Source organism: Numida meleagris, chromosome Z (assembly GCF_002078875.1).
Source record: "Numida meleagris isolate 19003 breed g44 Domestic line chromosome Z, NumMel1.0, whole genome shotgun sequence".
Classification (NCBI taxonomy): Eukaryota; Metazoa; Chordata; class Aves; order Galliformes; family Numididae; genus Numida; species Numida meleagris.
The window spans coordinates 17357399-17371477 of NC_034438.1; the positions used below are offsets into that span (position 1 = coordinate 17357399).

Below are 14079 nucleotides of genomic sequence, written 5' to 3' on the forward strand. Positions count from 1 at the left end.
AGGAGGAGAAGGAGGAGGAGATGTTACATTACCCATGTCTCACCATTCCGTAACACAGGAAATAATACTGACTACTGACTGGAAAGGAGGGGCAAGCACAAAGAAATGTGATAATAAATGTCTTTGTAAGTGTGTGCTCATTTGCCAACACTGAAGAAATGAAATAAATTAAATGACAGCAGTTGAAACCTGAGAAATATGGAGAGGAAAATCATAAGCAATGGTAGAAGAATTATACTTTTTAATTAAAAAAAAAAAGGAAACTGGTTAAGAAGAGATAATTGAAGTAGACAACTAAGGAAGGCTAGGAAATTGTTTGGAAGCCCTTATTCTGAGGATGAAAACATGAAATTTATTTTACTGTCTGTCTGGCAAAGCTGCTTTTTTGTTCAATCTCTCTGTCTGGTTATATGAATAGACAGCTAATGTATATAGATTTCAAAAATGTGGAGAGTGTGTGTCTAAACTTTGCAACTATACAGATTTCATGCACAAAGGTGCATGAAATGCATGACTGAGCAACATCTATGCCCACATTTTCTTGGTTCAGAACCCTCTGCTGATGGGCAGACTAGCACTGTAACCACAGAGATGAGTCTTCAGAAGATGACTAATTTTAGTGTTGCTATTTTGGTGGAAAATTTGGGTTGTGTATTGCATGTGAATTGAACCACCACACAGGGCTCAAACCCTTCAGCAGCACACAGAAATAATACTTATAATTTCTAATACTAATAATACCAATAAACACTATTAATTTCTTTTCTAGTCGGTAATAGCACATAAGCAAGATGTGAGCTTCTGCTTTACCTGTTCTCCTGAGACAGCAGCTTAATGCACGCAGTGTGACCACAGTACATTGCATATGTCAGAGGAGTGTTTTCATTGATGTCTCGAGGGCTGCTGTCTATCCCCAGCTCTAGAAGTGTCTGCACACAGTCAGCTTTCCCTGCAGCTGCAGCCCAGTGTAAAGGTGTCCTAAGGAAAAGAGGAGAATATCATTAAAACAGATTAATAAAAACACTATTGAAACTATTAATGACACAGTGAGGTGTGTTTCTATACTACTCATCCAGATGCATAACAACCATTTTAAGAAGTTCACACTAATTTATCCCCCACTGATGTAGCTCCCAATAACAGGAATAAAACCATAGACCAGCGTCTGTCTACATGCATTTATTTAGCTGTAGTAAAGGTACATACAAGGCTGGAGGATGCCTATATGTGGTGTATAGTAGCATCAGTTTCAATTCTGGGGTTGTAGAGTAGAAGGAGCACCTGAAGTTTTCAGAGCAGAATTTGAAAGAACTCTTTGTACTGTGCACCGCATAGGGACAAGCCCTTCTCACTTGTACACCGAACACAATTAGCCGTGGCTGGCTTATGACTCTCCAGGAAAGCAATAGCAGAAGAAGCCTCCCTAGAACAATGAGTAGAACTGGACACATCTGCCAGGCTGTAATTGCCCCTTTGCCAATTTCTGTGCTCTTTGTTGGGCACAGACTGGACCAGATATAATTGTCCTGAATTTGGTGGGAGAATCAAGCTGATTTTCTTGTTGGCAGAGGATGCTCACCTTTGGAAACTTCTGTCCAGTTTCAGAATCGCAGTATTACACACTTGCAAAATTTCTAAAAGCACAGAAAGCACGGCAAGGAAACTACAGGAAGAAAGGTGACTTTTCTATGCCTGTTGTAGTCCCAGTGATTTCAGCTGAATGTAGCAGGAAACATAATAGAATGGAAATGTACTATGTATTTGTAGTTAACAGCTTATCTTTTCCTCTCTCCAAGTGTGATACCTTCTATGGAAATAGCTAAGAATACATAACAGGAGGTACTTTTTTTACTAAAACTCTTAGGTGTAGATAAACTCCTCCATTCCTCTTTTTTTTTTTTTTTTTTTTTGTCATAGAAACAGAACCTTCTCTCTTACGTTTTTCTGATGTTTAGAAATGTCTCCAGAACTCCGTTGATTTTATTTCTGTTCCATTTCATTGGACTTTTCCATGAAGAATGCTATTATTTTAAGTACCTGAAGACCCAAGCCAAGAAAACTTTGGCTTTTGCTCCACAGAGCTGGATAGTCAACTCAGAGCAGTCAGTTGAGTCTTTTTGCATTAACGAAATTAGGAGCAAAATTCTGAGGGAGGCTAGTGTGGTTTGATACAAGGGCTTTATGATACAAGGGCTTAATCATGGTAAGGATTGAGTGAGAATGGAAGGGGAAGAATTCCTGATGGTATCCTTTTAAAATTACTGTGTTACCATTTGAACTGTAACAAGGAAATACTGACATTTCTTGAATACAAATGGCAGTAGATCACAGCTCCAAGCAGCAGGATCCTGTTCCATTGTTTTGAGAAGAATGTCCATTTTGATTGAAAGAAGTTAAGTCAAGTGGTGACAAAGTCCTTTCATATATAATCTTATCATTTCCTACCAGAAACACAAAGTTAAAAAACATTCCTACTACCCAGTTGTTATACTCAACGTGATAGATGTGAGTTGGACTGCTTTGCAGGGTTTCTGAGCAAACACAGTGCTCTGTGAGGTTCATTAACTAGGCCATGGCCTGTGAAACAGGAAACATGATTATAGAATAAACAGACCTAGTCTCAGGTTAATAGAAAGGAAGCAGCAATTTCAGTTTCAGGGTTTCCATGGTTACCTGTCATCTACATCAAGGGCCTGCAGGTTGCACTCTGGGACTTTAGCCAGCTCGCTGATAATATCACTGTAGCCTGCAGCAGCAGCAATGTGCATACAAGTTTTGCCATTCTCGTCATCATAGTTTATTATTGATGGTCCCTGGTAGTGGTCCAGGATGATAGAACACAGAATCCTATTGCCACTCTGGGAGGAAATACAGAGAAGAAAAGCATTTTACACTGGAGCTCACATCAAACTGCATTTTCTTTGCTAGAGAAGACTAAATAATAGTATTTTGTTCTACATATACCAGCCTACTCGAATATGAAAACCAAAAGCTTCCAATCTCCTGCTGAGAACAAGATTTGCTTTATGAATTTCCTAGTTGCAAAAATAATAAATAATGTATCACTGAAAATATATCCAAGTTACAGAGTGTTAATTACTCAATGGCTTTCTTTGAAATAGCTTGGGGTTTTAGCTGTTTTGCTAAGGCAAAGTCTGGAACAATATGAGCTGATATATTTCATAGAAATTCAGGATTGGAAGGGGCCTCAAAAGACTCACTCCTGTAAGCCTGTCCAAGTATACCTAGACAAGCCATACCAAATATTTTCTCAAGTGGTCCTTGAAAACTTTCTTAGCAAGTTTGCTCCAGTGCTTTAGTATTGTAATAGAAAGTTTACATTGTTCTCTAATGCCCAAATGAAACGGAATGTTTCACGTCCTATCTTGGTGGAAATAGATTAAAAATTCATAATTTAAAAAAATAATAATACAGAAACGCTATGCTGGAAAATTCTTCTTAGACCATGAAATTGTTACAACACCCTTTCCCTGAGCATATTGTGAACATTAAAAGCAATTAGACTTTTTGTCCCCATCCTTCTCAATGGAAGGCAGTTCAAATACTTCTTTACTTTATGATTAGTATCTCTGATTTCTATTCATGACCCTGGTTGATTTATGTCTCTTTTTTTTCTGTGCCAGTATTATTATTTAGATTAAATACATTTTTCCTCTAATTATTATTTATTCCTCAGATGTATTTACAATCAACCATTATATCCTTTCTCAGCTATTCTCTTGCTACTCTAATAAACCAAAATTTTTCTAATTTTGCTTGCAAAATATTCTTTCTATTTCTCTCATCAACCTACTAACCTCTGTCCTTTTATGTTCTAATTGTGTATCCTTGGGGAGTGGTAACGAAAATTGTACCTAGTCATACACATTGTTCTCATGTCTTTGTACTAGCTCTAGCTCTTCCCTGTATCTGTTAGAAGTATCTCTTTTGATATGACACAGAACAACATTTGCCTTATTCACAGCTGTGCCACATTAGAAGCTCCTAACTGTTTTGGAGTAACTGCTTGTGTCTATGCTCTTCTTTTCCACAGACAATTCCAAATGTAGATTTTCTTGTTTCTAGTAGGAAGTTTTGTTATTATTACCAAAGTACAAGACTTAAACGGTCTATATGCTCAATTTTATCCTATGTGTATTATTTAAGATTTCAGTGTGGCTTTCCTTGTATAATACCTCCATTCTCTTCTGTAAACATCTTCCAGTTTTTTCTTATTGTCAGATTTCACTAGAAAGGCTGTGTATTTTGTGCCAAGTTGTCAAAACAGTATTAAGCAAGACAAATTTCAGAGCTTATCCCTACAGATAATTTTTTCCAGCCTCTCTTCAATATTAATTATTAATTACTCTTTACTTCTTGATCTTGGAGATACATCTTTGCTTCTCAGTACTTTTTCTAAAATGTCTGCTTGCTCCAAATATATCTTTGAAGTACAGTTAGTCATCCAGTTATATCTGAAGCCTCTTCTGCACATTTTTTCTCCTCTTTTATGATGCAGATTCCTGATAAATTTCTCAGCATTTATAGAAGAAATTTCAGGGTCTCGGAATCTGTAAGCCCCAGAGCTTCCCTGTCCAGCTAAGAATTTCCTTAGTTTACCAGAATGTGTCCCTTTGAAATCAGGAGTTTTGTTTTGTATAAACTTTGCTTACCTACCTATTCACTGTAGAGCCTACTTACGGTCATGCCATCCAAGTTTATTTTCTGTGATCAGGCACTTTATAACATCATTAACCATCTTAAAATTTGTATTAATTCTTAGTTGTTTGAATATTTGATGAAAAAGGAGTATTGGTCTTGATGTTCAGTAACACCTGGATCTCATTAATAATAACTGTTCCTATGCAAACTATCAATGTTTTCCATACTAAAATAATTCTTGGATACATTCATTTGACACTTGCATCAGAGAAATCTCTAGTTATGTTCAAGGCTAGCTGAATTTAGAAGTCTACTGTACACTTATAAAAATTCAAACTTTACATTCTGCACCTAAGGTTCAGTATCTTCATATTCTTGTACAACTCAGCATTTGAACAAGAAATTTTCCACCCTTTTAACCGGCATTTTATCTATTCACAGACTATTTTTTTCCAACCAATCTTCCATTTTCTAGACTAAACAAACCATTTCAACCTCTCTCTATGGGTCATGTTTTTCAAACCACTTACATACTTGGTGTTTGCTTTTGGCCTCTTTCCAATATATCTACAGCCTTCTTCAACCATGGCACTCCAAATTACATAATTATCCCACTGTGGCTTTCATTCTGCCATTAAAAAGGAAATGCCTACTTCCTACACCCCACGTGTATAATGCTTTCGTTAGTATGTCCCAGAATTGTGATTCTTTGTTTTGTGTCAATACTATAATTTAAACCTTACTCAACTGCTAATCCACTAGTTGATTACTTTTCATTTTTTGCATCTGCTGCTTTTCACAAGTCTCTGTGTTATTTTATTAATTTCTGTTCATTCTTAAAATTTATCAAAACCATTTTGAATTTCATGTTCTACCAAGCAAGTCCCATTGTGCTTGGTGCCTATTTGTTTTTACCTTTGGGTTATATAGAGGTTTTATATTTCATTACCTTACTAAATAAAAACATTCTCATGAGAAGTTGTTGCGGAAAAGGACCCAGGAGTACTGTGGACACCAAGCTGAATATGAGCTAACAATGCACTATTCCTACTAAGAAGGCTAATGGTGTACTTGGCTGCACTTGGCACGATATTGCCAGCATGACAAGAGAGATGATCCTCTCTACTCAGCATTGGTGAGGCCATTTGTGGAGTACTGTGTCCAGATCTGGGCCCCCAAGTACAAGAGAGAAAAGGACATGCTGGAAAGAATCCAGAAGAGGACCGCCAGGGTGCTGAAGATCGTGGAGTACCACTCCTGTGAGGAGAGACTGTTCAGCCTGGACAATAGGAGGATCAGGGGGGAATCTCACCAATGTTTATAAATACCTGAAGGAAGGGTGCCAAGAGGATGAAGCCAGGCTCTTTTCGGTGATGCTCAGTGCCAGGACAAGAGGCAATGACCACAAAATGGAACACAAGGAATTCTGTTTGAACATCAGGAAGAACATCTGTACTGTGTGGGCAACTGAACACTGGCACAGGTTTCCCAGAGAAGTTGTGAAGATCTTCAAAAGCCACTTGTACATGATCCTGGGAAACCTGCTCTGGGTGGCCCTGCTTACGCAGGTGTTGGACCAGATGACCTCCATGAGTCCTTCCAACAGTAACCATTCTGGGATTCTGTGAAGACCTTTGCTGGATTATCAATGAGCTGCCCCCCACAAATAGTATTTGATCTGTCCTGAATGAGGCTGATATAGACCATATAACGTGTAAGATAAGTTTCCAGGATGAGTTTGATTATGCTATCCCTTCATGTTTTCTCAGCTGGGATACCCTATCAAGGTGTTACATTGATTCACTGGCATTCTCTGTCTAACAGCTTTTTAACCGAGAAAAACAATAATTGCTTTGAAGATGGATATTAGCCTTCTGTACTGTTTTATGTTGGTAGCTCTAGAAGTAATGACTATTTATTTCCATAGAAACTACAACAGATACAAAGTGCACAATCACACTATTTGATAGAGCAAATTCTTAGCTTCAGAACACTCAATTTCAGCATAGTCACCACCATTAGCTATGCATTTATGCCAGTGATGAACAAGAGCCTGCATGCCACAATTGTAAAGATCTGCACCAGGAGAGGTGACCCCCTGTTTCACAGGTGCTATGGTGGCATCATTGCTAGGACAATGCTGCACACACAGTCCATCTTTCATCAGCTGAACAGATGAAGGTCAGAAGGCAACAAATATAGACTATATGTGTGTGTAGCACAGTCCAGCCAAGACTGGAAATGTGATCCACAGTCTTCACACTGGTATGGTGCCTGGCATTATTATCTTGCAAGGGAAAGGTCTTCTCTGGCCTGACTCTGGAAGTTCAAGCTTTCAGCTTAGTCAGCATCATGATGTAGCAGTCAAAGTTGATGGACTGTCCAGGTTCTAGGAAATCCAAAAGGATCAGCCCTTTCCTATCCCAAAAGACAGTGCTCATTAATTTACCCTCTGCAGGTTGCATCTTGTCAACATGGAATTCACATGTTGCCATTCCTTGGATTGCTGTTTTGACTCTGGCTCCTAGTGGTAACTCCATATCTCATCACCAGTAGTGATGTGATCTAGAAAATAGTCACTTTGAGCCTTGTATTTGTTCAACAGGTCCTGATGAACTTGCATAAGGTGTTCTTTCTGTTTCTGTGTGAGCATTCATGGTCCCCACCTAGCTCAAACTTTGTGGTATTCCAGCATTGTCACCATCATTTCCAATGCATTGAAGCTGATATTCAGCTCTGTACACAGTTCCAAGGTCACAATCCACTGATTCACATGGATGCTCTAAATTTTGTAGTGTGACATTTGTGCATGGCCATCCAGAATGTGGATTGTCTTTCATGATTTTCTTTCTACTGCTGGCTGCTGCCATTTTTTCCACATGGGGGAATTAAATGACACACCTTTGCTTCATATGCACTTCCATGTCAGATGCCATTCTGTCAGATCGCCCCTTTGCTTCTGTCTGTCACACAGAAACAAAATGTAACAGAATACTGATGGGAAGGTTCAGCCTGCACTGCCATACTACCAACATTCATCTCTGATGTTGTGGACCACCATAATAAAATAGGAGGCACTACTTTCAGAACAGACATCATAAAATTCTTTTTTTTTTCCTTTTTAAATCATCCAAGGGTGCTTTCTAGTATTGTGAATCTTCTGAAAAATATCTGGCCAACTTATCTGTGGCTTTTCAGCTCTTTCTTTTTAGGAATGCCTTCTTACTATTACATTTATCTTGGCTTTTTAAAGCTGCACACAAAATTCTCTTGAAGTGCTTACACTGCCCTTATACTTAGATTGATAGCTTCAAGCTGAGGTCACAAAAAATGTAGTCTTCCTGTTTAAATTTAGAATGAACCCTATTGTTAGACTAGGGTGTTCAGTAATTTACCAGAGGAAAATTATATGGTTTTGCAACCTTTCCGCGTATCCCTACATTTCATTCTCCTCTTTTTGTATTCAAATTCTTTTCAGCAGTGTTTTCTGACATTATTAATTATTTTTGGTTTTATTTTTTATGTCATTCCGCAGGACTCCCCCCCAGTTTTGTCCTTACTCACATCTTTAACAGTTTCCAGCCATTATTCATTCCCCTGAGCAAACTTTCTGAGGTCATTCATCTTGATAAACTTAATTTGCAAAGGAGAAATGTACTAAAGCTTTTCTTTGCAAGGCAAATTCTCATTGTACTTTATACAAGCTTTTATCTGAGACAGTGGCTAACAAAAATTTACTAACATAAGGTTCACTAGCTATCACTTTCACTTGATTGCAATTGCTTTCCCTTTAGGTTGGATAATATAAAGTCCAGCTTCTGATAGTGCTTTCAAAATAAGAAAATAATTCTTCAAGAAGTATCCACTGTATGAAATACCATGAGGAGAATCTTGAATATTCAGGATGCCTTTCTTGCACTGACATTTTTTTCCACCTGTGTTGACTCATTTATCATCAGTGTTGCTACAGCCTTTCTTCTTATAACTCAGTGCTTGGGTATGTCCAGCTGGTACATAAAGCTAAAATTTTAGTTGGGTATTTTATTGTCACTTACCTAGTATCCTGTCAAAACTTTGCATTTTCTTCTCCAGATCTTCAGTTGTACATAGTACAATGTTTTTTCATGTTCATTGCACTGTATAGATGGTTATTTTTTCTCTTTGTCAGAACACTGGTGAAGTAGATGTTACAGTGTCTGAGAGAACTGTAACGGGAGGGAGACTGCTAAACTGGCTTGTGTCTACTGGTAACGTACAGATGGGAGGGAGAGAGAAACAAGTTATGGGCTGCTTAATTGTTTTCAGGAAGTCCTCACAAAGTCTTTTTCTTCCAAGTGAATGTCTCTGGAGATTATGTGATTTATGTTGTATTAGCTTGCCTGTATTTTCTGTCTCTTTGCATTTAGTGTGCATTTTAAAATCTTCCTATATCTGTAGCCATTTTTACTGGATAGAAATTCCCCACCAGCAGCCCTTGATCTGATTCCTTAACATTAGCATTTCACTTTAGGGCTGTGTTTCCCCTTCTTCCACCTTCCCTCTGCATGTGTAAATCCAAAGCTTTGACTTTCTGTTTGATGTCCTTCTCCTCTGACCTTGAACAACTTGCCATTTTAACTATCATTTCACCCCTGTCTGTAGCAGCAAGCAAATACTATTTCCATTGCTACTCTGAGAGGTAACTTGTTTTCATAAAGAAACACTATACATGACTGTAGATTAAATAAAATCAGTATTTCCAGCTTCCTCCTGGAAAACATCCTTATGCATCATTGGTGCTAAGTTGTGTGTTGTAGAATACTGGCTGGTCTCCCTGTGCTTTCATCTTTCCTTTTATCCCTCACAGACACACATAGCGTATTTTAATATGAAGTTGACAGTAGCATGAAGAGGGCCCTTGAAGAAAAGAGCAAATAACGTTTTCTCCTTCACTGAAATACAGACATGTGAGCCATACAAGGATTTGTTGAGCAGCCCATAGCGAAATATGAACAGGTAGTTTGCCTGTGGATAGTTTTCAACTCCAGTTGAGATGATTGCATTGGTAAAAACACCTTCTCTTTCAAAGGCACATTTTTTGATTTTGAAATTCCGTGTTTACTGAAAGCAAAAACCACTCCATAGACTTTTCCCACATCACTCTGTTAGTTGAGGCTTGAAAAGTCTTGATTTTTTACTCAAGGCTTTGCTGTCACAACTTGTTTGTTCAGTTACAGCTATACAAGTAAAATAAAACTGTTCCTCCAGTATAATCTTTTCCCTTATAGGGCTGATGTCGCTGACATGCAGTTTTTCTGGTGTTTACGTTGAGAGTACTACGGTTGTGTACTATATCATTACCTCTACTGTAACACAAGTTTAGAATTTCAACTTGAATAAGCGCAAGACAAACTCAATGTTGCTTTAACAGCGAGGAAAAGTCTGGGTGGAATCAGATATTAAGGCTATGTCAGAGCTACACATCCATATTTCATTGCAGAGAGCCATGTCACGATGAAGGAATTTTACATTTCAGCTGAATAGATGCAATGTCTGCAATGGCAGCAGAGAACGAGTGCAGAGTTCAGGGCACCCTGTGCTTTCTCTGCTCTCAGGGGACAGAGTCAACCAGGCCTCGTTCTGAGGAAAGGAACAACCCATAACACCATCTTCGGCTTTCCTCCTGCCAGTGATACTTTGCCAGGAGTTGCCTGGAAGCAGCCCAGGCACTTCACAGGGTGTGTTTCTGATGGCAAACCAACATAAATTAACAACAACTCTACTGACGCCGCCGTAGTTACGCTGGGGAGACGCAGCCAGCTAACAGAGCAGCTTGTTTGTCTACTCCTAACACTAGTACTTCGTACTCAGACACCCACTGAGACAATGTTGCTTCCCGACACAGAGCAACCCAACTTGGCTTGACTTTGTGGTACTTTTGGGAAGAAGTGCTGTTGTACAGAATACTTTGTCCTGTGGTCCTTAGAGCACTGCTTGCCTCTGGTACCAGAAGGGTACACATTGTTTCTAACATATTTATGCTCTTAGCACTCTTGCCGGGTGTTAGAAAAAGTTACCAGGTGACAGTCACAGAGGCATACCTGCACGTGGCTACCATATGTTGCTGCCCCTCGCGCCCTCTCTTTGCTCTAACAAAAACCTGCATGACATACTGGCCAAGTCTCTCTGAGAATTTATTTTCACTTGGATTCTTCTATAATAAGTGCGTATGATTTATTGTGTTCCATGCCTATGACTAAAGTTACTTGGCAGCTTTCCTCTGCTAGTGCGTTGTTGTGAGGACTGATTTCTCTGGATGAGCTATTTGTTCACGTGCTTTGAAAAATAGGTCATCTTTTTTTTCTGTGGTAGCAGAAGGATTTATCCCATGCTACTGTCAGAGAAATGGAAACCTTTGCCTTCCAGTGCCTTTTTGTAAGCATAGGAAATTAAGACATTTACAGATAAATAAAAGGTGTGGTGCACTCACATTACTCATGTTCTGGCATCCACTTACAAAGTTAAACATACACTGTGTACTAAGAAGACATCTGGGAATTACTCTGTGCTTCCCTGTGGCTTTTGTTCCCAACCCCCAAATTCCTGCAAAGCTAAGTGGGAGTTCTGCAATTGATTTCCTTAGAAATTTGATTGGCATGAATAATTACCTTGTCAACAGCATGTTCATGCTTGAAGAATCTACAGCTTAACAGTCAATTATTTCAGGCAAGAGCAGTTCTTCTGACAGTCTGGCTGTGCAGGCAAGTTTGTATGTTTGTATTGTGCATTTCTGTACCACATACAAGTCACAAAGGGTGCTTCAGCTTACAAACTGGCACAAATAGAAGTGGAGAAGCACGTGATAGCTAAGTAGGTGAAATGTAGTAGTGCTGGGGAATGATCCCGGGCATCAGAAGTCAGTTGACCATACTGTAAAATTATTATAATCCTCTAAATTAAAAGCTTCTGATAGTATTGGAGTGTGTTTGATTCTTACTCAAAAGCATCCTTTTTGCAGTTCCTTTTTCTCCTAATTTTGCAGCTTGACAGCTCACTCTACAGAGTCTTGCTGCCATGCATGAGCAACAGCTTTACCTTTGCTGGAATGACAATATTTACCCAAGAAAGGGATTTTTAAGGAAAATGACTAAACAAAAAATATAAAATGAATCTGTTTTTCATTTGTTTCTTTACATTAAAAACTGTTTTCTAATGTCAGTGACATAAAAAAAGAAATTGCTACTGTTCCTTATTAGCTATCTCCAGAAAACTGCATGTAACAAGGAGGATGTACACCCATTTTTGCACAGACTGTGAAACGAGCCCAGTTCACACATTTTTAATGGACTTTTGAAATGCCCTGAAGCAATGTAGGTTAGTTCCTAGACATCCTGAAATACCCCTGAGCTCCCACCTTCCAAGTGATACAAAGATGTTGCTGTGCCTTCCCAGCTGAAGGCAAATGAGTAACTGTGTTTTTTTTATAGTACACCTAAGATATTCTGATAGTTCTTTCTGCTCTCAAGAAAGTGGGGAATTAAATAGTTGCATTTTTTCTATGGAGCAAATATTCCAAGTTTGTAATTTTTAAAATGTTAAATACTAAAAAATATCAGCAGTGCAGCTCCACATGACAGAACATTATATTTGATGTTTTCTTTTAGTCGACACTTTCTTTTTATCCTAGAGTTTCACATTTCTTAGCTTTACAAGAAATGATTGCTAGAAATCTTGGTTTCATTGTTTGTTTTTAAAATGAAAGCTGATATTTTTACATAATCATATGATTTTGGGAGTCAGAGTTTTAAGAAAGAAACAAACTTCTGGTAAAATTCATGCCAACTGGCAACACAATGTAGGAAGCCTCCAAATCTGCCCATACTGTTTCTGAGGTACTGATAATACTATTATGATATAGTGGCGTGTAGTATGCTACTATACAATAATATAGTATTTATTATATTTTACTAGGATTTCAATGGCATCATTATTTAGGACTTAAATAGACTTTACATTTCATTTCAATACCACTTAACAGGTTCTGGTTATAAATATGATTACAGGATCCCATCATTTGCTGACTGGAATGAAAGAAGAGGAACACCTGAGACACTCCTACTATAGCCCTATCCATACCAATTCATATTTTATGCATGAAAAATTTGACACAGGACATTCTCACTTCAGATCAAAATGATGTGTGTTTCCAGTAGTGATGTAACACATTTGCATTGAAGGCATGAACTCGGGCAGCAGGAAGTCTGAGCTGCTTGGTAGAGCAGACCTCGGGTGGGCAAAGTCTTTGCATGGCTGAGGCTCTGCAGCCCCCATCTGCGTGGTGGGACACCAAGCACAAACATGCGTTCTTGGAAACAGAGCATGGAGCAATTGTTCTGTGTGAAACACTCAGGAGAATTGGGCTTCCAGCAGTAAGTGATGGTTTTTATGTGGTTCTGCTCTGCGTTTCAGCCCAGTGTGCACTAACTGCCTTTGCCCTGCAGCTTCTGAAACAAGTTTCTGTGCTGTGCCTGGTCTTCCCCTTACTGCATTTTTAAAAAATGAAATTAAACACAAGGTCCCTTTCAGCTGAAAACAGGCCCTGCAGCTGTTACTGCCTGAGCTCTGTGAGGCTCTTGTGCTCTGGAGATACAAATGCAATTCTTAAAGGAAAAGTATCGTCTTTTCGGTGGCTATGGGAGAAGTTATTAAACATTTTCTGACACAGTCCCTTCAAAGAGCATATTATAATGGATATGTGAGAATGATGATGATCCCATGCAGCAGAGACGTAATAGCAGAGAAAGCCATGGCTGTCCAGGGTACCTCTTTCCCCTGGGCCTAATAAGGCAACAGAGAGCACTGTTTGAAAGTGTTTCCTCTTGGAAAAGCCTGTGTAAGAGAAATGCTCACAGACCTATTCCATGCTCTGGTATTTGAACTAGCCCTTCTTGACCTGTTGTATGGAGAAAAATGTGGATAGAGTAAGTCATTTATAAGGCTTCATAACAGGCATCTCTCAAGAAGACAAGAATTGGGAGTCCTCCTGCTCATATTTCCTCTGACTTCTGAGAGCAGCTTAAAGAGAAAAAGAAGAGGGATTTGTAATTTGCCTCCAACTGAACCAAGACAGATTTTGTGCATTTGCAATTTTGCCCCTTTTTAAGAGCTTTTTTTGCCAATCTGTGGGACATAGTTGGAGGTGGGAGTTAATGGTGGAGTTAAATCATAACATACACAAAGCAGAATCAGCAAGATGAGTGGCACTCAGAGGGTCCTGAAGTGAAGGGGATTTGCCTTTGTCTTTCTATTTGGTAGGCAGCTCAGTCCCAGAGCTATGATACAGATCACTGCCCCTCCTGCGGGTGCCCGCTGTAGGTTTCAGAAGGCTCCCACTTGAAGCAGCCTGCACAATAGCAAGCCTAGACAAAATGCATGATG

The 14079-nt window shown here is 39.0% G+C and overlaps 1 protein-coding gene across 1 annotated transcript in view; it reads right to left on the reverse strand.

The window, feature by feature from the left end:
* ANKRD55 (ankyrin repeat domain 55) overlaps window positions 1–14079 on the reverse strand; it is a 47240-nt gene that overhangs the window by 14873 nt on the left and 18288 nt on the right. The window contains exons 7-8 of the mRNA XM_021381572.1: window positions 2674–2858; window positions 811–978 (exon numbers count right to left, since the gene is read on the reverse strand). Of these exons, the coding sequence (XP_021237247.1) occupies window positions 811–978; window positions 2674–2858 (353 nt within the window). The remainder of the gene's footprint in view (window positions 1–810; window positions 979–2673; window positions 2859–14079) is intronic.